Below are 26,343 nucleotides of genomic sequence, written 5' to 3'. Positions count from 1 at the left end.
TAAATTTGTATCTATAACCTTTAATAAGCAATATAATTTAATATATGGGATTAATATTACACCATTTATTAAAACAGCAGTCACCTCGATAGATAAACACCAAAATTTTCCTTTTGCAAATTTATACATACAAATGTACTGACGATATCGGCTTAAAGCAACGGGCATTTAGTCCCATATCTAGGGAAACATAAGGAAAAACAGCAAATTAAGGTTTTCAACTATTCCTGAATATCAAGTATTTAAGTTCTGATGTTCGAATGGCACCGAAATGGAAGAAGTAGTTTCGATTTTAAATATCTTTAATAAATTCAACTACTCTCAGTTTATACATCAAACTGTAAACATTTAATAATAAAATAGCCACAGGTAAACATTTAGCAATAATTCATCGGTAACACAGATAAGTTTTAAAATACGAATCAGAACAGTTATAGATCAGCTACGTTTTTAGCGATTGAATTCTTCCGATAATGAATCCCAATGGAATTCCAAGGCGTGTTGCCAACGCAGGGCAACGAAAAATTCGAGAGGCATGGAAGTAAACATATTCCCACCCTATCAGGTTTAGTCCTCATACACAGGCAAAGGTGAAAGTTTATTAGTTGGTATTTTGAAGACTGCAACTGGTTGGTATTAGTTGGTTTTATTTTTGACTGTAGCTACGCTAACTAACCCGTCGATGACACGCCCTATAGGCCATGCTAAAGGTGCAGATCCATCTTCGATGACAAGAACCACAGTGTCGTTCTTCAGGTTAGGTTTGCTGTGCTGCCACTTAGATCGCTGCTGAGGAGAAGTCGAGTATTCCTTTTTCCAGCGATTCCAAAGTCCATGTAGTAGCTGTACAAGTGTTCCCAGCTATAACTCCCTGTGCGAATAGGCAGATGTGTATCTGGAATGGAAATCAACGTATCAACTGTAATAAAATGAAGTGGTGTTAAAACATTAATAGAGTCAATATCAGAATAGTTCACGTAAGTGGGTGGACGCGAATTCAAAATAGCCTCGATTTGGGTAAGCAGCGTTGACAACTCTTCATAGGTTAAAAGAGTTTCTTTCAATACTCTTCTAAGATGAGATTTCGCTGAGCGAATGTCAGCTTCTCATATTCCTCCAAAGTGTGGTGAAGCAGGCGGAATAAAATGCCATTCAATAGATGACTGAATTAGTTCTCGTGACACTGATTCTGTTGCATGCAAAGAAAACCAATTACCGAGTAAGATTGCCTGATGAGGTGAAATAATAAAGAAGGACCAGCATCCAGGTAGGTAATATAAAGTTCATTCCCCAGTAATTCACTAAATTTATGTTGAGAAGGAAGTATTACAGGATGTTTGACGTTAAATGCTAAACATGAATTTCGAAGACGTCCTCCCACCCGTAAGAGACCATTTTTGTCTATGAACGGATAAAGAGAACATAGTTGGCTGTTCTTGGGTAAAGGTTTCTGTTCCTTAATACATTGCAAATCATCTTGGAAATAATGATTCTGAATTCGACGAATAATGAACATTTCTGCTACTCGCATCTAGAAATGTTAGCGGCATAAGGCAGCTGGAGTTAATACCACTACGCGAAATGTTCTCAGTAACAAGATGCTTCTTGCAATTAGTAATAAATCTTTGGCAGTAAGCCAGATACGAATAGTCTAGCAATGAAAAGAATAATATTCGAATAAATTAGCTAATAAATCATTCGATTCACGTATATTAGAAATAAAATTAAGATCAGATCTTTGTTCAGCCTTTACTTTAATATAATCTTCAGATCTTAATTCATATTTAGGCCAGTTTTCCTCTTCCTGACGCAGCCATGGTGGACCCTTCCACCAAAGATTATAGTTTGGTAGGAGCTGAAGTTTTATACCACAAGAAGCAACGTCTGCAAGATTTTGTTTAGAAGGAAGATGATTCCAATATTTAATAGGTTTCTATTATGTTTAATAGGTAATTATTATTCTATGATTTGAGATGTTCTTTTTGCAACAAAAGTTTTCCACTTACGTGAATGAGCAGATAGCCAAGACAAAACTAACTTCCTTGAAATCCGTCCAAGCATAAATTTCAAAATTAAATTTCTTTAAAGTGTTCAAAAGAGATCGCGTTAATCTGATCAACTAATATACAGCACAAAGTTCTAATCGAGGAATAGATACTTGCTTTATAGGCGCGACTTATAGTCTTTGATACCAAAAGATTAACCTTAACCGTACCATTGCATGTTTGGCGACAGTAGATGGCTGCTGCATAGGCAAGCAAAGATGCATCACAAAATCCATGTAGTTGAATATCTCTGTCTGTTGGAAGTATGACACATCTCGGAATTCACAATTATTGGTTTGAATGAAAGTCTCTTGAAATTTAAACCAATCATCTGAGAAGTGCTGTGGAATAACTGAATTCCAGTCACCTTTAACTAACCATAGCTTTTATAGAGTATTTTTATCAATATAGTGCAAGGAGACAGGAGACCTAAAGGATCGAAAATGTGAGCAGATTCTACCAATATGCGTCTCTTTGTTATAGGTGCGTTGAGTTGCAGTGTAGCTTTAAAACTGAAGCTATCAGTGGTTGAATTCCAGAAAAATCATAAGACTTGACAATCGAGTTGGGAGATACCTCAAAATCGGAATTCAGCGAACAATTTTCCTCAAATTCAGTTAAGAATTCTACAGAATTGAAATTTTTCTTCCTCAAATCAAAACCACGTGCATGTGATTGAAGATGCTTTCTTCAAAATTTTCTCTAGAGTGCTTTCGTTTTTATTTGGCGCTTTTAAAAGCTCTATGTTGTTAGATTTACGGTCTTCATGCAACAAACTATTATGAGTTTTTGAACTACAAAAATTGCATTTTTAATCTCGCTGTGGTCCGAAGAAAGAGGTGAATAAAACATGTTTCGAATTGATGAAGGCAGAGGCTGTTCTCACACTTTATCGCCTGCTTTGAAAAATAGTTTTAACTGCAACTATAGTTTTAAAACTGTAAATTATCATCTGTTATTTGACAATCTTGTTCTCATGCAAAATGTCGCTTTTAAAGAAAACATGGAGGAAAGCTATGTTTGTGATCTTTCCTAAAAAAAATTCCATTTAGTTATTAAAAAGCCATGATTTTCGGTATCTAAAGCAATGCTAGATAATATTGTCAATAAGAAAGGAAAGCACGCCAAAGTTTGGTTTCAAGAAAAAAATTGTTCAAAGTACTTATGCAAGGAAAAAACGGAATGTTTCGAATTTTGCAAAGGTAAGAACTTAAATGTTAAAAGAAAATCTTCGAAGTCAAAGCACAGTTGCATAATCATTAAAATAGTCAGTGTGAACTATAAACAAAGTGATTAATGCTGATTTGAGCCTTGGAAAGGAGAAAAAACGTAATGTGCATTGTTTTGCTCTATGACGTATCGCCGAAAGAAAAACGCGCTGCAGAATTCTCAGTGAGAAACAATTATTCGGACAAAAATGGAAAAATGTTGTTACAATAGCTGAATTCTGGGTATATTTGAACGAGCGCAATAAAAAGAGATCCATTTATTACCATCAAAGAGAAGAAAAAAATTCAGAACATGGTTCAAAGAATCTAAAAAAAGTTTTTCAAACGGGTTTATTATTGTTGCTGGTTTTTCATATAATCTCAAATTGCACTGTGAGTAGAGAGAGGGTATTTTATATTTGAAAACTGAGTATAACTGCATCAATAAAAAGAGCCACAAGTCTAAATTCACTGTTGATTTCTCGGGAAAAAAAAAAACAAGAAATGAGTGTCAAGACCATACCCTTCACTTATATCTCCACTACATGTCTTGATGTATCACCCACAGTGTTTTGTAGTTTTGGACTTTTAAAAAATGGATTGTCATGACGTCGACCTATAACCCTTCCTGGACTTTGGAAAGCTGTTCAAGAGCAATGGAATAATATACCTCTTCTGCTACAAAAAAAAAAAAAAAAAAAAAAAAAAAAAAAAGCTATATTGTCTTGGAAATTATGCTGTGGAAAGATATGAATAATAAGGGTTATAAAATGGAATATTTAAAATACAAAAAGTTTAGCTAAAATATTTCTGTAAATACAATGAAAATCTCCTAAAAATGTACGAACAGCCTTATTACAATTTTGGATTCTGATTTATCCGGATTCCTTAAATATAACTATGTACAACTGCAATCATTTCAATCCAGGTTCAGTTTTATAAAAGCAATTTAAAATTCTTAAATCTATACTAAGGCAAATACATAAACAACATAAACACATAAATGACAAGTGATCATATTTAAAATGTGCTTAAATTCACTCGTATGCAGATATGTCAATCTCTGGTACGATAAAAAATTTCTAAGAAAGGTGTTAGATAATAAATATGTTCTATAAAATTTACAAACATTCGCACATTTAAAACTGATTTATATACATTTTATCTCTACTAACTCAAGAACCACTTTGTTAAGCTAACTAGAAGAAGATCATACTTACTAGAGTTTTCTTTGGGAGAGGAAATTAAGCAATTCTTCGGGATAACGAATTCAAACGTTCTGTTCTAAGCAATAGTATAATTAACTTAATGAATATTCCTTACCACTGTCCTTGTCTCGTAGAAGTAAGCCACCCTCACCCCCATCCACTATATAACAGTCTCAAAAGTCCGTTTCGGCGATGATTTCCTCAGTATAACAATGGAATTCTATGAAATCTGTCCTTTTCCATTGAGCGTAGGTAAGTCTCTTCATCACGATTAATGTCAGTCTGGAGCAGCCTCTTCATAACACGTCGTAAGCAGGAACACATTGCACGTATCGTCATGGTCGAGGATGAGGACTCGAAGTCTTGTAAGGCTGTAATTCACATGTTCGCGTCCTTTCTTCAATCGCTCATTAAATAGCAATATCGAATAAAATTTCTATTCATAATTATTCAAAGGGTAAAACAGTCGCCATGTCGTAGCGCTCAACACGTAGTAGACAGGAACATATAACACAGATCGTCGCCCCATCGTTGCAATCAAAGCCGACTCTTCTAAGGCTGGAGCTGACACAGTCACGTTATTTTCTTCCAATTACACACTAAAATGTACACTAAGTAATAATATTTCAACGAAATATTATAAAGTTAAATAAATAATAATATTATAAAGTGCACTAAGGCGCGGGATAACTAAGTAATAATTGAATTAATAAATACCATCCATATCCTGAGCCTTTTTTCTTAAGCTATTTAAATACCTGAAAAAGTCCCGAGCATGCATTAACAATTTAATACAGCTGATCATCATGCATGAGGTCGATATATATCCAATGAATTCTCCTTCCTCATTTTTCACTTTTCATTCTTGCGGTTTTCACATTAATTCCTGTCTCTGTCCTCCCAAAGTCCTTAGAATACCTTCTCCCTTCTTCTTCATCCTTCTCCCTTCTTTTCTCTCCCCCCTCCCTTGTTTTCATTTCCTCCTTTCATGACAATATTTAACTTTTGACTTTTAACTCACTATTTAACTTATTAACTGAGACTATCTTTTGGCGCAACCAACTTTTATAGTATTGGTCGAAGGGTATATCAATCCAATGTTTCTCAACACAATTACAAGAACGCAGCAATTTGAAGTATGCAGAGCACCTTTCTTTCACTCTGCGCCGGGAAAGTATTTTTAAAACTTCTCCTCCCAGCTTGAGACCCAACTCATCTAACGAAACGACTTTTAAGAGGTAATAGGCCGAGCAGATAATCTGTTTACATTTTATATCCTTATCATTCCAAGGGCAGTTCAACAACTAAACGCTCCCGGTCTTTTAATAAAGGGAAATTTTTCAAAACTACTGCTTATCTAACAGCCTACGATGAATTTGCTTTTTATATATTTCAAATTTCCCTAGTTTTAGACTTGCTAGCTATTTTAAGAATCGCGCACAAAAAATAACGTCTCTTCCTTTGTACCGAGCCCCTACGCATCTGAAACGATTTGGCTCATTAGAACGACAAAGATTATTTTTCTCTTTCGCTACGGACATTCGAAGGAGAAAAGATCTTTTATTTATAATACTTTCGTATGTTTATTTTTCCTGATGCCCATCACAATACAAATTACTCACCTTTCCTGTAACAGAAGTATAATTTAACTTTCCCTGAAATCAGTCATCAGTCAATCTTTCTGATGCTTGAAAACATCTTGAATTTTGCATTTTGTTTTTCAAAATCTAGATTTTGCATCATTCTTTATCAGTCTTTGAAATCTCAGGTTTTTATACTATCATATCTCTGCACATGTATCACACATATAATTAAATATGATTACAGTAAAAGGAAGATCAGAAAATTTTAATATGCTTGTTGTTTGGTCGTGTGATAAGCTGATGAAGGAAAAATTACTATTTCTTGAACGTTAAACTCAAATATAATAATAACTTTTGCCTTAAAATACCGTTATATAAAGCGCATGCAATTTATAAGAAAAGGCGAACAATTAAAACTTTAATTAAAATTATTTTATCATTTATGAGTAGAATTTTGAATTATATGGTAGCATGTTTATCTATTATATAGCCAATACTATGTACAATACAAGTTCATCTTGTTCATTATATTAAGTCATTTAGTAGAATTTAGTTGAGTTAAAACATTTGGCCATTTTCCTAGCAAATGAGTTTCAGCATAATTAGCTCATATATATAAAGATTATACAAAAGTCTTTTCTTTTGCATAAAACACCTTATAAAATATCGGTCCATCTTTTACGTGAAGTCTTTCTATACTGCTCCTAATACAGTAGTTTGGTTTCCAGCAATGTTAGCGAAACAACCCTTAAGATGTCATAGGAATAGCAGACAGTCTGTGTACATTTCATTTCCTTATCACTTCAAGTGCAATTCATCAATCAAATACCCCCTCCCATGCATAATAAAATGAACTGTTGTTCAAAGCTACATCTTATCTAACAACCTACGATGAACATACGATTTTTCTGCTTTCGCTGTTAGTTTCTATTTCTAGCTATTCTAAACAGGAATTCACAATGCAGTTTGCGCGGACCGTGGAGAAGTGAAATAGATATTATTTCATTGTTATTTAGATTAATTTGCTGTGTTTCAAATCCAAAATTGGTATATTGATAATTTTTCCATCTAGGAAGAGTTTATGATTTTTCTTCATTTTTTGTATAGGTAGGAAAGCCAGCGAGGAATTACAGGAGGTCAGCGTACCAGTTGTACCATTTGAAAAATGCAAAACTTCTAACGAAGATATAACAGAGTATTCATTATGTGCCGGAAATGGCAAGGATTCCTGCTTGGTAATTTTTGAGCATCTCACATAATACAAAATCTAAGTTCAATCAGTTTTTCCCAGTTTTTTGAAGAAAACACACCTTTATTATCTATCAAAGCAACTGTTGATATGCTCATTAATAATAAGGCTTTCTTAAAGTTTTACACGGTTTTAATATACTGTACAAAGTACCTCCTGAAATTCAGTTAGAACAAGTGAACTTAACTGATTTGGAAAAATTCGAAAATACATTCCAAAAGGACGATATCAGTTAAAAATTAGCTGCTAAGTACACGTTCCAAATAGACGATATCAATTAAATATAAAAAATACATAAAGATTAATAAATACATAAAGATTAATGCAGTAAAATTTTAATTATGAAATTTTTGATGGCCAAAGCAAATTGTACTAACCAATTGATCTGTATCACTGAGTGCTCCTTAATTAAATCCAAAATTCTTCTATTGTACATTTATTTACACATTTATATACAATGTTACAGCTTACTGGTCTACTGCCACCAGCCACATACAGTGCATTATATCATTAGCTGTAAGACACCCGACACCTTGGCGTTTTGGCACTCTTGTCGTTCTATAACATCTATAACAAACTAACCTTTTTCGTGGTAAACATCACCGCAATTGGAGGAGACCAAACAGCCTCCTCTCTCTTCGATGAATTACATTCATCTTCAACATGTGCAAAATATAGAAAAGGGAACCATAAAAAAATCTTCAAAAAGTACAAAATTACATATTACACTTACCAATCTTCTAGTAAAACAGCTAAACAGCTTATAAATCTCCTCGTTTGTTTGCTGTTCGAATTGTTTAATAAGTTAGATTTAATAATTATTTTCTCACTATATTCAACAATTGAGTAAGGGTTAAACTAAAACAAATAGCAAAATAAGTACAATCAGAAATATAGAAAAATAATAAAATATGTTCAACATAAATCTGGCACTTAAAAGTTAACGTCTTCTTCATTAATTCGCAAAGGACACAGTTTGATAATAGGACGTTTAAAGACCCCGTGCACAGTTTTCAGTCTTACCACTCGGACATTATTGTTTCTTCGCAGAAACTCTTCTATTACCCACTCGAGTTTCTAACGTAGTGAAGGTATATTATCTTCTTTAACGAGAAACAAGTCATTTAGACGAATATGTTTGCTAGGTTATCTCCATTTCCTGCGCTGTTGTAGTTAGCAGTTACCCTTTAGACCACCTGTTTCAAAACCTCTTGAATATCTACTGTGTTAGTTGCCATCTCTGTAATGCAGACACTCGTATTCCGCTTAAATCTTGTCCTGGAATAGCTGTTAAAGGAGTCCCTATAATAAAGTGTCGGGAGTCAGAGCTGTCAAGTTATTTAAATGACTGGAGACCGGTTTTATGAGCCTCAAATCAATACATGCTTCAATTTGTGTAATTAGATTTAGGAACTCTTCGTAAGTTAAAATTTGAATACCAGCACATTTCTTTAAATGCCTCCCATATATCAACATGATGTGGAGAAACTGGCGCATTGAATATCAAACTTATGTTTTCGTTTGATAACCACCTTGAGTTTCTGGAAATTCTGAGTTTTACTGGATAAATCAAACTGTTTCTTAGAGGACTTTAAATATAAAAAAATTACATATAAAAAAATTATTTCCATAATCACTTCTTATTAGGTTCTCTTAGGTTTTTTTCTCCTCGAAGCGAATCTTTTCAGAACAGCTAGGAATGCTTCACTTGGTAAGTCGCTGATAATCTCTAAATAGATGGCCTTTGTAGCTAAACAAATGAAAATACAGCTATTACATTTAATAGGCCTTATACCTCTTCCGCTTCTCATTTTCACAGCAAATGGGCCAGTAGAATCGACGCCAAACTTTGGAAAAGCTGTACGTGGAATCACTCTACTTGCAGGTAGTTCTCTCATTAATTGAGTAGATGTTGCTGCTCGTACTCTGAAACATTTTATGCATTTTTTGAATTTCATTCTTTACGCTTACCATCCAGCATTTTTGCCTTATTACGGAAAATAGCAAGTACAGTCCTCCGTGTAAACAGTTTTTGTGATAATGTTGTATTGTCATTTTGTAAAGTAATTATTATTTGGTAATATTGATGGCATATTTGCTTTCTTCGGTGATTTCAGCATTTCTTAACCTACCTTCTGCTCTGGAGGTTCTAAGCTCCTTTGTTTGCCGCCTAGCAGATACATGGTACAGTTTACTACTTTTGTCACCTGGCTATTATATCATTAGTGGTAAGACAGCCCACACCTTAGCGTGTCTGCTCTCTTGACGTTCTATAACGCTTCTAACTTTTCGCAGTGCGCCCTCTGGTAAAAATCACCGCAACTGGAGGGAAAAAAAGGACACTATTTTGAAATTTTGGAAAGTGGCAAAACAGCGCTGCGTTGTTAAGCTGCTGTTATTTACATATGCATTTTTACTCACAAATTTACATGAATTTCGCAGCGAATTTCTTATTATTGTGTACTTATAAATAAATTGACGTATTCACAGTTTCTTCTGTTTATAGGAATATATTGAAAAAGTGTTATATGCAGTATTTGTATCACACTTAATTAGTTCAAGGAATGCAGTACTACCTTTCGATGAATGAATTCTTGATTTGTCTTGGTGAAATTTTACTGTCTGAAAGTCACTGGGATAAAGAAATGTAATTTATTTTGCAATAATTGGACGTTAAACTTCTTGATAGTATTTTGAAAAGAACTTTTTCTCCCTCTCTCTTATTTTTAATTTCCCATTGTATTAATCCTGCGACAATCATGAACACCTTACTGAAATTTTCTTTGCATTGACGGAATTAGATTTGTATAATTTTGACTTTTTTCAGTAATAAATACACCTTTTTGTTGCAGTCATTTAGGTAAATCCATGCTTCATCAAGATTCAGTCACACTGTTTTTTTCATTTTCCCCTGCTAAATAGGTTTCATATAGGGTCTGGATATTATTCTGCTTTGAGTCACATGCCTCGCCAACAGCTGGTAAATATTATGTTTTTTAGCTTTTTAAGGCTGTAAATCTAGGTTTATTAATTTATTTATTATTTACTACACATTTATTTAAAGCCTTTGCAACTGATTTCTGCGGCGACGGATTTTCTCTTGTTATCAACGATTTAACTTTAGAAACTTTAAAATCAGCGTACCTTTTCAAGTATTCGTTTGAAATCTTCTTACCATATAGAATTAATAACTGACAGTTTTTCATTAGCGGTTAATAATGTTGCTGATTTAGCACTGAAAAATTTTTAAGACTGCATTTGACAACGTTTTTGAGTTATAGAATAGGGATATGTCTCCTCACAAAAACCTATCCTATAATCCACAGTTTGTTTACACACGGCAAAGTGGCAGACAATATTTCTCATTTTAAATAATAAGCTTTTGCTATAAATTCTAATTCCCAAAAAGTTGCTTTTCTGAAAATGTGTAAACACCTTCTGTATAATGTTCACGCAACTTGAATCTGCAGTATGAAACATTTCCTAGGGGAAGATGATTTTAAAAGCATTTCGAAAAATCCAGTCTTACGTTTCAAAATTTAAATATTGTTTTCCATTTCAGCCTTATTAATGTAGTTCGCATTGATGAAAAGATAATAAATATTCCTTCATAAGTTTTTTTTTCAAAAGTGTGAACGCACACTAACTGAAAGAGATACATTGCCAAGGCCAAATTAAGGCTAATCCAAAGTGTATATATCACTGGGTTGTGAATAGGGTTGCCACCTCTCGCGGAATTTCGGGATTCTCCCTGAATTGAGCCCTGAAAATTAAAATCTCCCGGCTTCCGGAAGAAATTTAAAATAAATATTACTCTCCCGGAATATCAAGTTTCCTGAAAATAACGATACAATGCGCACGGACGAAATGGTTGACAGCATCGAAAATCACACGACCGCGCACAACAGCCAAAGAATGCCTATATATTTTTTCTTTGCAGCAGCGATCTACGGTGAGCTGATGAGTAAGCGCCTTGCTGATGAGTAGTGGAGCCGGCGTGTCGCGTGCACGCCCCCTCCACCCTCTCATTTTCAATCCATTCTTTCATTTAGTCTGCAGTTAGCTAGCTATCTATGAACAGGTGCGTATTTTGAAATTATTTAAATGCTTTATAATAATGTCTAGTGACAAAAACGATTCTGATTCAGCAAGTGAACAAGTGCCACAAAAAAAGACAAAGTATTTGACGTCGTTTCAAGACAAGTGGTTAACTTAATTTAATTGACTTCTTTAATGGAGAATGTAAATTATGTCGTAAAACGGTTAATATTAAGTACGAGGGTGTTAGAGCTATAACTGTACAGACCCAAAGCAAGAAACACCAATCGTTAATATTGAATAGGATTCTTCGCAATCGGTTTCGAACTTTTTCGTGAAGAAATCTTCAAAAGAAGAGAACAATATATCACCAATTGAAATTACTTCATTCTGTCATGGGATTACGCCACATCATAATTTTAATAGTTAGGATTGCACAAGCAAATTGTATAGCACTCTATTTCCAGATTCTGTTTTGGCAAAAAAGATTTCTTGCGGTAGAACAAAATGTACAAGTATTTGCGAGAGCGTGCTTGCTCCTGCAGCTCAAGAAATACTTTTAAATGATATTAAAGAAGAAGAGTTTTTTTCAGTCGCAACAGATGCGTCGAATAAAGGCAACCTTAAAATGTTTCCAGTAGTCGTGCAATATTTTCATACGGAAAGTGGGATAAAACACGGACTGCTTGATTTTTACCGCTATCCCCAAGAAAAAAAGTGGTGAGATTAAAAATCAGATTTGTCGAGTTCTCGTAGAAAATAATTTAGATATAATGAATGTAACTTCGTTTCTTGCTGATAATGCTTCTGTCAATTATGGCATAAATAATTCTGTGTATCAAAAACTTAAGATTGACAATGAAAACATTTTAAAAGTAAACTGTAAATGCCACATATTACAAAACTGCACAAAATTTGCATTAAAAGGCATAAAATTCGACGTTGAGGCCTTAGTCTTCAAAGTTTATAGTGAATTTTCAGCATATGCTAAACGAACAGAGACTTTGAAAGATTTCTAAGCATTCTTAAATATTGAGTATCGCGACATTTGGCGCCATCTGCCAACCAGATGGCTTTCTTTATTGCCAGTGGTAGAGCGTTTGCTTTGTAATTGGCCAGCTTTACGGGCGCATTTTATCGAAGAAAGAGTAGAGAATGTAGTACAATTATTTGGCAAGCATATAAAGACGAAAACTCACTGCCTTTGTGCTACTGTTACTTTTTGCGCAATGTTATGCAAATTTTCGATAATGAAACTAAAATCATCGAAAGTGATTTTGTTACTTGCACAGAATTGCACGATGTTATGCTTGAAATTCGCCGAAAAATAACAAATAGAAGAAATGACAAATTTTTTGGTAGTTCAGTAAGAGATTTTTTAAACAAATTAAATGAAACGGACAAGTCTACGTTTTATAAAGACGCAGACATTTTCTTTCAGAGATGTTTAGATTACCTGAAAAAATGGTATAATATCGAAAACTCAGAGTATAGTAAATTGAGCATACTTTCAATAAAAAAACCGATTACGTGGGATGCTTTGAGAGACTTGGGCATTGATTTAAAGATCACTTTTGATGAAAATAAACTTTATGAAGATTTCTGCATTTTGAGGGAGGTTCAAGATAGCATTGTTAAATCAAATGTAAGACTTGATCTGAGGTGGGCAAAATTGTTCTCAACTGTCGAAAATAAAGTTGGAGATATCTTGAAGAAAGTAGTTTCATTCGCTTTGTCTATACCTGTATCTCAAACGCTGCCTGCGATGGTGTTTTCAGTATAGCATTCGGTATATGGACTAAGGAAAGAAACCGTTCAAATGAAGAACATGTCAAGGCAGAAATCCTAACGTTCTTCAATTTTAAAATGGACTGCACAATTTTTAAAATTTGTTAGTTCCAGACCAGATATTTTGAAATCCGTACGATCAAATGCAAAATATAAGTTCAAAATAAAATAAAAAGTTATGAAAATTGATATTTTTTTCCTCTCCCGGATTTTGACAGCCAAGAGGTGGCAACCCTAATGGTAAACCGAGAGCGTTTATCAAGTTCCTCATGTTGCTGATCGTAGCTAAACTGTAATATATAAATAAATAAAACTCATCCATGATCATATATGCACGTAAATTAAGGTTCTCTTTGTATCTCTTCTTTTATTATTTTACACTTTCATTTCAAGGATCTACCATCTCTAGGCTCGGAAAATGGAGTTTTAAAATTATGAAAAATCACATAGTTCTGATTATGAAAAGTCACTCACATGAGCTCTGTGTTGCCACATGTCATAAGAATTTATATATTTTTATATGCTTACCTACAGCTGTTTCTACAATGCTGTAGGTAAGCAAATAAATGCTTTTCAATAATGCTTTTTCAATTTACATATTTTTATTTGCTTGCCTACAGCAAGGCTAAATTATTTTATCACTACGTATTTTAATATAAATAGATTCATGTATGCTTTTTTTTTAAATATTGAGAATACGATGTTGGCAATGCTTCCTGTCAAGGCCAAACAAAGTATAAATAAAAGCACAGTTTTGTCATTATCTCCATAGCTTTAATGTTAAAACAAATGGCGTAAAGCCTGCAGTTTTCCTCATTTCCTGCATCGCATTTTTCGGGATATGTCAGCTATGATCTACAATGATAATTCTTACCCTTCGTATTGAAAAAAATATAAATAAGACAAAAAAAGCTTGTTTTAGATGTAAAGATATAATGCGCAATTATAACTAATTGCAGATACAACCCCAGTATGAGTCATGTATAAAAACTGTAATAAATAAAGCCTCTTTCTGGTATTTCTGGTAACCACTATTTTATAAACCACTAAGCGTCAAGATTGGACTCTATTTCTAATCACATTATTAAACATCTTCCCACCAGCTATTTATTTTTATTCGTAATGTTAATAAACTATGTTATTGCATTGCTATTTTCCTCAAAGTTGGAAACGTGCACTTACAGTGCGCATTCAAGAACCTGGCCTATTCCAATCGAATCCTCAAATTTACAGATTATCAGCCTCTTGCTTTCATTATCTAAGATATACGAATTTGTGATATTTAAGATTTTTTAAGATGTGATGACCCAAGATGTGATTTTCTGCGGAGCCAATAAGTTCAACGAACAATTTGGTTTCCGAGAAAACACTGCACAATGCACCCATTTCTGAAGACAGTAGAAATCATTCACGAAGCCTTTCATAGCAAAATGCTTACCGGCATACTTTCTCTTTACATCGTCAAAGCATTTGATAGGACTTATCATATGAGACCCATAATCAAGCTCATGCGACTTAATAATTTAACTCAACTTATTCACATAATTAACTCGTATCTCACTAATCGTTTTTTCTCAGTACAAGTTAATTCTACCATTTCAACGCCCCGCCAAATTACTAAGTGGCGTCCTACAAGGTAGTGTTTTAGTACCCTCTTTTGTTCAACATTCTAATTAATGACATAACAAAATCACCCATTGTCACTCTAGCGCCTTTATGCTGATGACACGGCTTTCCTCTCCGAGCACAAACACTTGTATAAACTAGTTCAAAACATTCAGAGTTATCTCTCAAGCCTTGAGCACTGGCTCATTACTTGGAAAATCAAAATTAATATCCCTAAATGTGCTGCCATGATATTCACACGCTCCTGACTCCCGCACCCTTCCGTTACTTTAAAATTCTTTGACGACTATATTCTCTGGTCAAACTCATATAAGCATCTAAGAGTGATACTTGATTCAAAATTACTCCCATTGAGAATACTCCCAATAAAGCGAAGAGCTTCAGATCCCAACTTTACTATTCTAATAGCCCGAAAGAGCCATCTGTCTATTAGAATCAAAGATCTTCTATATATTTCAATTAGTCGAACAATTTTTACGTACGCATGTACCATTTGGGATACGGCTGCGCACATAACAAAATTAGAAGCCTTTCAAAGTAAAACCTTACGATTAGTCCTTAGCGCAGCCTGATATGTTCGTACTGATGTGATTCACTCGGACCTTAAGATTAAAACAATTGATGATATTATTAGTCAAAATTTGTTCCTCAAAAGTTAACAGATTGATAACCGAGCACTTTAACAGCTTCCTGTCTACGATGACGGTATTCCAAATTCACAAAATCGACCAAGAGCCCATCACGGGTCGAGACTACGGCATTTATTCTCCTGCTAAAAGGCGTAAACACGATTCGCGCCGTGGAAGACGGCATTTAGATACGTCTTTAGATTCATAGTTAGATGCGTAGGCAGAGCCATTCGGTGATTCGATTAGTGTACATTAGTGCGTAGATAAACATTTTGGCGCATCGGCCGGCAAGCCGGCCAATATTCGAAAATATGGATTTGTAAGTATGGATTAGCACGGTGTGAAGTGTGCGAATACTGCAAAAAGGTAGGATAAGTTTTTTATTTTAAAGTAATTATGGAAGATCCTGTCGCTAAGCTTAAATCGAAATGCAAAGTATTAAGAACCGCAGTGTCCAAGGTACTAAAGAAAACTGAGATAGAATTAAGCAAAGATGACGTTAGTATAAATGTAATAGAAGAAACTTAGACATATTAAACGAAAAAGCAAAAACTCTGAGTGATTTAAACACTCAAATAGAACGGGGTTTGAAGGTCGCGGAGGATGAATTTGAACTTGAATTTTCACCCGCTCTAAAATAGGAAGAAAAAAATCCAAGTATTGCAATTTAGAGCAAGGAAAAAAATTGAGGGAATTACACAAATTCGAAAATTCGGATAAAGAAAGTATGAACATTCCTAATGAAACCGCTATAAATTCCAAAATTGAAAATAATAAATTTATTCGCCCTCCAAAATTGACTATCTCTAATTTTTTTGGTGATTCTAGCAATTGGCAGGAATTGTGGAGTCAATTCGGCGCAGCTATTCATAACAATGACTCATTATCGAAAGTAAATAAATTCAGTTACTTAAAGTCGTTACTAGGTGGGGTAGCTTATAATGCCGTTTCCAGACTTTCGCTTACATATGAGAATTACGACTCAGCTATAGAATTGTTAATTAACAGGTTGGGGAGAAAAGATTTGGTAATAAATGCTCACATGAATAAACTGTTAAATCTCTCCCCTGTTAGAAATATAAGGGATATAGAAAATCTTAGGAATTTATATGATCACTGTGAAACTCAAATTAGATGCTTAAAGTTAATGAACGTGGTATCAGAAACTTACGGTAGTTTACTTTGCCCAATATTGTTAAAATCAATTCCATCAGAGATTACGTTAAAATAAAGTCGCAGTAGAAACAGTGACCAAACATGGAACGTTAACGAATTAATGGAATTTATTCGTAAAGAAATAGAAAGCCGCGCCGCGAAAAAACTATGCAGTTAAATGACAGAAACAGAAACAAAACACCGAGCGGAAGTGATTCATAACTGGTGACATAAATCAAATGATCGTCTCCACTCCGCTCACGATAATGTAAACAACAAGCGCAGTAAACAGTTTGAAAAAAAATTCGCCAAAAATGTACGAATATATTGCTCCAGTCGCTAGGAGTAATTGCATATATTGTGACGAACTACACGTTTGGGAGCGCTGTGAAATTAAAACCGTAGAGGAGAAAAGAAATATTTTGAAAGGTCAAGCTCGATGTTTTTGTGTCTTAAATCTCAGCATAAAATTAAGCAGTGTAAGGAAAGAAAAATGTGCGAAATATGTAATAAAAAACACAACAGTTCTATTTGTTTCCAACTTGAAACCAAATCAAAGAAAAACAAGGTCGTATCGCCAATTCCATCCAGTAAAGAAGATATTCAGATTAGTCAATTAAAAACCGAAACTTTCCGCAGTGCATTGCTACAAACGTGCATTGTGATGATACGTCCATTTTCTGATAAGGATAATTTAGAATCAGTTCGTATTCTATTAGACAATGGATCGATGAGAAGTTTTATAATTCGGGACATTTCAGAAAAGTGTAAATTACCTGTTATTCGAAAGGAGACTTTGTCCGTATTTGCCTTTGGGGTTAACCAGGCAACAGATGAAACTTACAATGTTGTGAAAGTCAGACTAGAAAACAGAAGTAAACCGTCCCTAAACACAGAAATTGAAGCTTTAGAAACTAAACCAAATATGTGCAACTAAATTACCATTCCCTGATATCCCAGTTTCCAAAATTAACAAACAGTTAATAGAATTACAATTAGCTGATTCTTGTGAATTCAGTGACAAAAATATTGCAGTTTTTATCGGAGCAGATTACTACCATGAAGTAATAACTGGTAGACTTAAACGTTTTAAAAATAAACTTATAGCTTCCGAAACAATAATTTGGATGGTGTCTTCAAGGCCGGACTGATTCTAACGGTAAATTGTTAAACAGGGACATTATTGTTGACGACAAATTGGTCTCAACACAGTTAAAGCAGTTTTGGTAATTAGAAACATTGGGGATTGAACAAGGGAAGGAAATTAGTAAAATAGATAATGGTATTTTAGATAATGTTAACAGAACTATCAAATTTAAAGAAAAGCGATATGAGGTTAAACTCCCTTGGAATGAAAATTCGTGTGAATTAAAAACGAATTACGTAAATGCAAAAGTTCGCTTTAATAAACTGGTTAAAAGGTTGAGAAATGATCCACTGCTTCATCAGCAGTATCACTCAGTTATAGAACAACATTTAAAAATGGGTATAGCTGAGGAAATTGTTCCAAGTTCTGAAGTAACAGGAAGAATTTATTATATGCCTCACCAGCCAGTTATTCGACCTGATAAACCCGTGAGAGTTGTATTTGATGCATCCAGCCATTCGAAAAACGAATATTCTTTAAACGATTGTCTCTATTCCGGTCCTAATTTAAATCCACCATTGTTAGAAATATTAATACAATTTCACACACATAGCATAGCATTTACTGCCGACATTGAACAAGCCTTTCTCCAGATTTCTCTGTCACCTGAACATAGGGATGCTGTAAGATTTTTGTGGGCCTTACAGTTTGTTTACCTTACAGATAAACCTGACACGAAAATACTTAAGATGACTCGCGTTTTGTTTGGAGCTACATCCAGTCCATTTTTGCTTGCCGCTACTATCAAACACCACATAGATACCTTTAAAGAAACAAATCAGAAAGTAGTTAAACTAATGAACGAATGTTTATACGTAAACGATTTAATAGGTGGGGATGAAGACGAAAACAAAGCTAAACTCATATATGAAGATATTAGATATATATTGAAGGCTGCTGGTTTCAACATGCGAAAATGGAAAACAAATTGTGCGAATCTGCAGGAAGTTTTTGACGAATACGAAAATGGTGAAATCCAGAAAGTTCTGGAACAGAAGGTATTGGGATATAAATGGAATTACAAAGAAAAACTGAAGATAGAATCACAAAATCTAACTAATCAAGCTCAAGGGAAAACAAAGCTAATGAAAAAAAGAGTTCTTAAAAACCATTGGGAAGCTTTACGATCCTATTGGATTCATAAGTCCATTCACTATTAGGCCAAAAAATCTAATGCAGGAAATTTGGCTACTTGGAGTAGATTGGGATGATCCGTTACCATTGGACTTTGAAAACAGAATGGAAAATGGACTAATGAACTGTCAGCGATTCAGAATGTAAACATTCCGCGACATTACTTCCGAAAGACTAACAAGTCTGAATTGAGAGATATTCAAATGCATTGCTTTACCGACGCAAGTCAGAAGGCATATGGAGCTGTGAAATACTTGCGATATGTCACGATGGACAGTGAAATAGGAAGTAGTTTTGTCATTTCCAAAACCAGAGTAGCTCCAGTGAAGAAGCTGTCCCTTCCAAGATTAGAGCTGATGGAGGCGCTCATCGGAGCAAGATTAGCCTCAAATGTGAAAGAAAGAGAAAAGACTCCAGATGAATGTATATTTTTAGTCAGACTCTTCTGTTACGTTACATTGGATAAAGGGCGATTTAAATAAATGGAAGCCATTCATCCAACATCGAGTAACGGAAATACGAAAGAAAACATCACATGAGTCCTGCAATTATTATCCTGAAAATGAAAATCCGGCTGATATGCTGACCAGAGGAATGAAGACAAATTCCACGAAAGGAATAATTTTAATTCTTTTAATATCGGACCCTTGGGTACCCGAGGTATATCCCCACATATTATGTCTTGATCTAAAAATTCAAATTCTAGATCTGAATACTTACGCGGACTGGCTGAACATAATTTTACCAAATATTTGTTATGCATCTTTGCCTCTGTTCTGGCACCTCCAAATAAAGTAAGAGCAACATTTTCTTTGGAAATAATTGGTAACCCCAATTCAGTGGCTAATGATTTCAAAATATACGATTTCTGGGAACCACAATCTAAGAGTACTCTAACATCTTTATGCTTTTTGACACCAGCTACTCTTACGCGTAAAGTCATTAAAGCTACGTCAGCGGTACAAGTTTGCCTGGCTGTAGCCGTATGTATGTTGTCTATTTCTGATTTTTCTGTAGGAAGTTCAGTTTCATTATTAATGTCCGGACACAAAATAACTGAGTGTGATTTAACACAAGCAAAACACCTAACAAACTGTTTACAGAACTTTGCCATATGATTTGGTTCCAAGCATTTTAAACAGCATTTTTTCTCCTTAACTTTAGAAATCCTTTCATTAAGAGATAATGAACGCGCATCGTAACAATTTTTACTATCATGCATTTTACCACAAAAAATACATGCATGTTCTCTGGTTGTAAGAAAACCTGTGGCAGTGGGAACATTTCCCTGTTTCTTAAATTTAAATTTACCTTTTGTTTCCCTCTTTGCTTTATCGTGATATCCTTCTTTACGACTAACACCATCGAGTCCATTACGCGCCAATTTTAATCTCTCCTCACCCTCCACTTCAGACTTTAAAAATTTCATTAAGTTGGTAAGGCGAGAAAGATCAGTTCCTTCAGGCTGGTTAAAGAGCGAACTCCTTTGCCACGCCTTTAAAACATCCTCTGTGAGACACGATTCCACCATCGGAAATAACCACGATGAGTTTTCGCTCGATTTAAGACCTAAAGACTCTAAGGCTCTCAACTGAGCTTCAATTTTATCATACGGTTTATCAAGAGGTAATTTATCCTTTTGATCTGCCTTCACATTAGAAACAATTAATTTAATTAGTTCCCTAACATATACTTCTACTAATAATTCAGGTTTCCCAAAACGTTCCTTCAAAGCTAAAACAGCTTTATCATAATTTTCCGAAGTCACCGGATAGCTTTCAATGAATTCTTTAGCACGTGATCCTGGCTTCATACACTGAATCAAATAGGAAAATTTGTCACTTTCATATAAATCAGGGTCAGTGTGAATTTTCTCAAACTGCGACCAAAACGGTAACCAATTTATCAATTCCCCATCAAACTTCTTAAGTTCGATTTTCGGAAGTCTATACTGTTTAATCTTACTACACAAATACCAGCACTATCATTTGGTCTTGTTTCTAAATTGATTTCATCTGAAAATTGCAATTTTTCATTAATTTGCCGAGTTAGTGTTATGAAATCATCAGAATACACCTCGCGACTTTCGATTTCTTTAGTAACATCATCCTCTAAAGTTTTCCCGTCTTCAGCTAATAAATCAAGAATTTTATCATCTACATTTTTTATATCTGAATATACATTTTGTAGTTTAATAAGTTTATCTCGTACTAAATCTACAGAAAAATCTTCTTTTACTAATTCCGTTTTTAAAATATTAGCAGTTTTTGCAAAAGAAGTGCGTAAACCTGCCCGTTTAAGTTTCAGAGCCTTTAAAGCTTCCATAGTTAACTTTCAAAATAAAACAAACTGTTTTACAAAAAATAGTTTCGAATTTAAACTTAATTATATTTTAATACATCAAAAACTATCTATAACTATTAAAATAATTTTTTTAAAGTTTATTTCTTAGAATCCTGTCGCGGACGCCACTTTTTGTTATTATTAAAACATAGTCTTATCATTAAATATCATTAAAATAAAAATACTTCCTTCACTCATCCCAGATACCGAGCAATCCAGAAAAACTAAAGACAAAACTTGCTCACTTACTTGGGTAGTGTGATGTTGAATCTGTAATAAAAACTCTAAGAAGTTGATTTATCTAATTATATTCTCTCTACACTACAAAATATATACATTTTTTAACAATTGTCGGGAAATTTTTCTGGCCCCGAAAGTTATTACACATCTTAATCAGTTCACATCACGAGGTCGAAAGGGAAAAACCCTTTTTTTCTTCCTACTTCAATGACAGCCAATGCCATCTGTGTCTCGTACATCAAAATGAAGAGATTTGTTTTTAATATTTGTTAGATACAACTAATCAGTTTCACAACAAATAACGTTGTCTGAACTACGGAATAGTGACATGTTGTGGCATGGGCCTAAGTGGCTATTACAGAGCATCGATCTGTGGCCTAAACTTGCAGCATCAGTAAGAGATTTCAAAGGTAATGAAGAGCTTGAACTTAGAAGGGGAGCTGTAGTGAACTCAACAGTCACAGGTGGAAATTCCATTGAGAACGAATTCATTAAAAGGTATTCGTCATTTAGCAAACTGATTAGGACTACTGCGTGGTGTTTAAGGTTTCCGAACAACTGTAGAAACAATCCACCATTAAGAAAAGAAAGTTTTTTGAGTGCTTCTGAATTACAGAATGCAACAAAGGTGCTAGTAAAATGTGTACAACATTCTGAATTTCAACTCGAAATTAAGTGCCTGTAGTCGAAACGATCAGTTCCAAGTAATAGTAAGGTTTTAGCTTTAAATGTTTTTCTTGACGAAGATGAACTTTTACGAGTTGGTGGGAGACTACGTTTCTCCAATATTTCACAAGACCAGAAACATCAACTTCTTTTACCCAAAAGATGTCATTTCACTGAATTACTCATAGATTATTATCATAAAAAATCTCTTCATTCGGGAGTTCAAACAACACTTTCTCTTATTAGACAATTAGTTATATTGGATACATTCCGGACAAGATAGAGTTAGACGCGTTATAAGTAAATGTATGACGTGCTTTCGGACAAGGAACCAAACCATAAACCAAATGATGGGAGACTTACCTAGAGATAGAGTTGTAATAACTAGACCATTCGAAAAAACAGAACTGTACTTTGCAGGTCCAGTTATCACCAAGCCTAATTTGAAAAGATCTAGGGTTACTTTAAAATCATACATCGCGATATTTATTTGCTTTATTACAAAGGCTATTCATCTAGAAGCAGTATCGGATTTGTCTACTGAAGCATTTCTATCATGTCTTAGAAGGTTCATTGCCAGACGATCCAAATCATCCATTGTTTGGAGTGATAACGCTACGAACTTTAAGGGAACGAAGAATATTCTTGATAAACTCCTTAGAATTTGTAGATCGGATCCTATTCAGCGCTTTATTTCCGAAAAAGGTATAACATGTGGATTTATTCCTCCTTCTTCCTCGCATTTATAAATATCGCTAATATAAAATCAATGAAGAGAATTTTAACAAAGGTTGCGAAAACGGCAATTTTAAACTTTCGAGAGCTGTATACATTAATTACACAAATAGAAGCTTGCTTAAACTCTCGACCTCTATCACCTATTTCGGCTGATCCAACAGATCTTCAGCCTTTGACTCCAGGTCATTTCCTAATAGGAGCTCCACTTTTGTCGATACCAGAACCGAATGATTCTGTAGATTCTTTGACCTTGTCTTCTAGATGGACTTTAATTAAAAAACTTAGAGCTAATTTCTGGAACCGCTGGAGCGTGGAATATCTTAATCATTTGCAGAACCGTTCAAAATGGAATCAAGTGAGATTCAATCTCAAGGCAGGATAACTAGTCTTGTTAAATGATAAAAACAAGACACCCATGAAGTGGCCACTAGCTCGCATTGAGGAGACCTTTCCTGGTTCAAATGGACTAGTACGAGTCGTAGACATCAGAACTTCAGATGGAATCTTTAGTCGAGCCGTCTCCAATATCAGTACACTCCCATTTCCAAATGATGTTGAACAATCGTCCAACGAGGGCCGGGATGTGCCGATTTGACTAGAAACTTTCCTCTGCCGATGTTCCGGTTTGATTAGAAACAAACTTTTCTCTGCCTCGAAATGGCAACAGTGAGAAGACTTTCGATTTGTTATCACGCAGCTAGAACGCTGCTCATGAGAGGTAACATTAGATTTGATTCTATAGTCTAGATTAGATTAATTTTAGTATTTAATAAATCCCCTTAAAACTAGATTGAATATTTGATCATAGAATTATAACCGAACCACCGCTTGCAGAAATTTAGATGTGGCATTTAGATACGTCTTTAGATTCATAGTTAGATGCGTAGGCAGAGCCATTCGGTGATTCGATTAGTGTACATTAGCGCGTAGATAAACAGAATTAAAGGCACTCCGAAGTACTTAATCATTGGCATTGGCAGAGGACTATATGCAAGCACATCATATCTTCTGCTGCTATTTAGTGGATATATCAACATGGTAGATATATTCACTAAATAGCATATCAAACAGATGATCATTCTGCTACCCACTATTCAATAATAAGAGACTGAATTTTAACTTACCAGTAATCCGTCGCTGAGGGCTATATACAAGCGTATTATATCTTCTGCTCCTCTGCTACAAACCTTTAAAGAAAGGTCTTAGATCTGAAGTAGTCTGTAAATTCTACGCGAGTGTTCTCAGCATGATCATAGCCGTCACATTTATAAAATTTCAAAGTTCTACGGCTATTCATTCTTGAGTTATGCGAGATAAAACACACAAACATACGTACGTACGGTATGTCGGGAAAAAATACATTTTAAATTCATTTTCAATCTGTTTTAAAAAAGAGAGTCCTTAATTCTGTCCGCACGTACAGACGTCACACATAATGAAAATGGATTCGGGAAAGGTCAAAAGGGATATTTTCATTGAAATATGACACCTGAAAATTTTCACGATTCCAATATTTCCTTTATTTCGTAGAAGGAAGTAAAAAGAGAAGCAGCTTTTGATTTCTCAGAGAGGTTATTCGGGGTGCGTAAGTAAATAAAGCAGTAAATAAAATTTAAAACTACAATCTATATGAGAAAGCAATGAGAAGAAATATAAAACTATATACTAATACATAAAAATATAATACTAATATAGAAATAAATCAGGAAGCAGAAGAACATGAAGTTATATGGAATTACTAATTGCAGAGGAGGAAGGTAGAGTACAGGTGCAGGAATGTAGAGTCCTTCTTGATAATTAAATATTTCAGATGGTCACATACTGTTTTGAAGACATAATTTTGTGTTGAAAATAGTAAGTGTTACAGCCAATCTGTCATATCAATTTGCACAAACAGGCAATAGAAAAGTCGAATTTGAGACTATTTCGAGTAGTCGTGAATAAATGTTTTAGATGGACTCGGCTACATTGCAACAAAATCGGTCTGCAAATTTTACAATTATTCAAACCGATTTTTATGTCCTTAAAAATACTGATAACTAAGGTAATCGTTTAAGGAAGATGATAGTCACAAGTGTGTTCATTATACTTAAACTCCTGTTTTAGAACTTTTCTTCAATAGATTACAAGGCTAAAGAATATGGTAAATCCATAAAGCTAATCGTTAGTCGCCATTGCTTAGTATTCATTTCCTCTAAGAAGGAAACCTCTGTATATAAACAAATTCGTCTTGGAGAGTTCTTTCTAACTTATCCGTTTTTAGAACTTATCATTTATTCAAAAACCAATAACTACGAACTTTTTTAACAAATTCGACGTAGAGAAAAGCGGCATTTTGTTCGTGCTTCTTTTATTATAATTGTAATCTCTTGAGAATATCCTCTAAATAATCTTCGTATATTTGCTGTTTATTATTTTTTCCTAGGGAGATTCTGGTGGCCCACTGGTCGCCGAGCTGGCAGAAGATACATGGGTGCAAGTTGGTATCGTTTCTTATGGATATGCATGTGCAGTTCCGGGTTTTCCAGGTGTCTATACAAGAGTTTCTAAATATGTAAAATGGATCCAAGATAACACAGATTTAACCAATTTGTAATGGCAGCAGTTACTTCAAGAAAATGTTACATTAAGGGAATAAAATGCTGAATATCGAAATGTATTCCATTCTTCGACAGGAAATATGGATTCCAGTATATATGTTACGGTGAAACACCGAAATCTGGAGAATGTCGACATTCACATAGTCTCTTGGTGTATGTCCAAAATATTTTCCAAATACTCTTATTTCTGACTTACACCGGTCAATGTCGACATTCACCATGTACTAATGGTGAATGTTGAACATATAACAATATTATATTTTCTTCTCCGTAATTCAGTCGCGAATAAACGCACTTGAGACTTGAAATAAGAACTTAAGAACATGAGAACCTAAAACACACAATACATTCAAAATGAGGAAGGAAAACAATAGAAGTTAAAAACTTACTTAATTATACAGTACGTTCTAAATGAGAAAATAAAATAACACTAATAAAAAACTTACTAAATTATGTGATTCGAATCTTATTTATTGCAACAACTTAAATTATTATGGCACTTTATGACCTCTCTTTTCGACTTTCACCAGAGCGTATCTGTGATTGTTGACATACACCGGTGAGGGTCCGAATATACAAAAATGTAGTGAAATATTCGGTCTTTCACCGACGTATTTGGTGAATGTTGATATTTTCCGATGAAAATCGACATTCTCCAATTTCGCTCTTTCACGGTAACATATATATTTAATAGCTCAATTTTGAATCCTCTAGTGTATTATCGTACTCAGTATTAGAATGAAACATTTTTTGCTCTTTATTTGTGCAATATTCAGAACAATTTCTTCACTCATGTTCCTCTTTTCAAAAATTTTTTAATTAATGTATATTTCAACAAAAAGCAGGATTTCAGGTATTTTTCAAGTATAATTTTAGGTACGAACTTTTCAAAACATATTACACTTTTGAGAATTCAAGTTTAGTAACATAAATAATTAAAACTACA

The 26,343-nt window shown here is 34.3% G+C and overlaps 1 protein-coding gene and 1 long non-coding RNA gene across 2 annotated transcripts in view; one reads left to right on the top strand and one right to left on the bottom strand.

Annotated features, from left to right (window-relative positions):
* LOC146996236 (uncharacterized) overlaps positions 1-25,443 on the top strand; it is an 80,628-nt gene extending 55,185 nt beyond the window's left edge. The window contains exons 8-10 of the mRNA XM_085821394.1: positions 1,789-1,882; positions 7,152-7,279; positions 25,223-25,443. Of these exons, the coding sequence (XP_085677520.1) occupies positions 1,789-1,882; positions 7,152-7,279; positions 25,223-25,393 (393 nt within the window). The 3' untranslated portion in view covers positions 25,394-25,443. The remainder of the gene's footprint in view (positions 1-1,788; positions 1,883-7,151; positions 7,280-25,222) is intronic.
* Positions 612-5,625, bottom strand: LOC118204837 (uncharacterized). Its single transcript, XR_004760892.2, has 2 exons — positions 4,474-5,625; positions 612-895 (listed from the first exon to the last, which is right to left on the bottom strand). It is a non-coding gene; the product is annotated as an uncharacterized LOC118204837 (long non-coding RNA).
* Positions 25,444-26,343: the final 900 nt, after the last annotated feature.

The sequence above is a fragment of the Stegodyphus dumicola genome, chromosome 7, assembly GCF_044657685.1.
Source record: "Stegodyphus dumicola isolate Sdum_Otavi_A_Nest chromosome 7, ASM4465768v1".
Lineage (NCBI taxonomy): Eukaryota > Metazoa > Arthropoda > Arachnida > Araneae > Eresidae > Stegodyphus > Stegodyphus dumicola.
The sequence above is the reverse complement of the archived record's forward strand: the minus strand, read 5'-3'. Positions and strand labels throughout refer to the sequence as shown.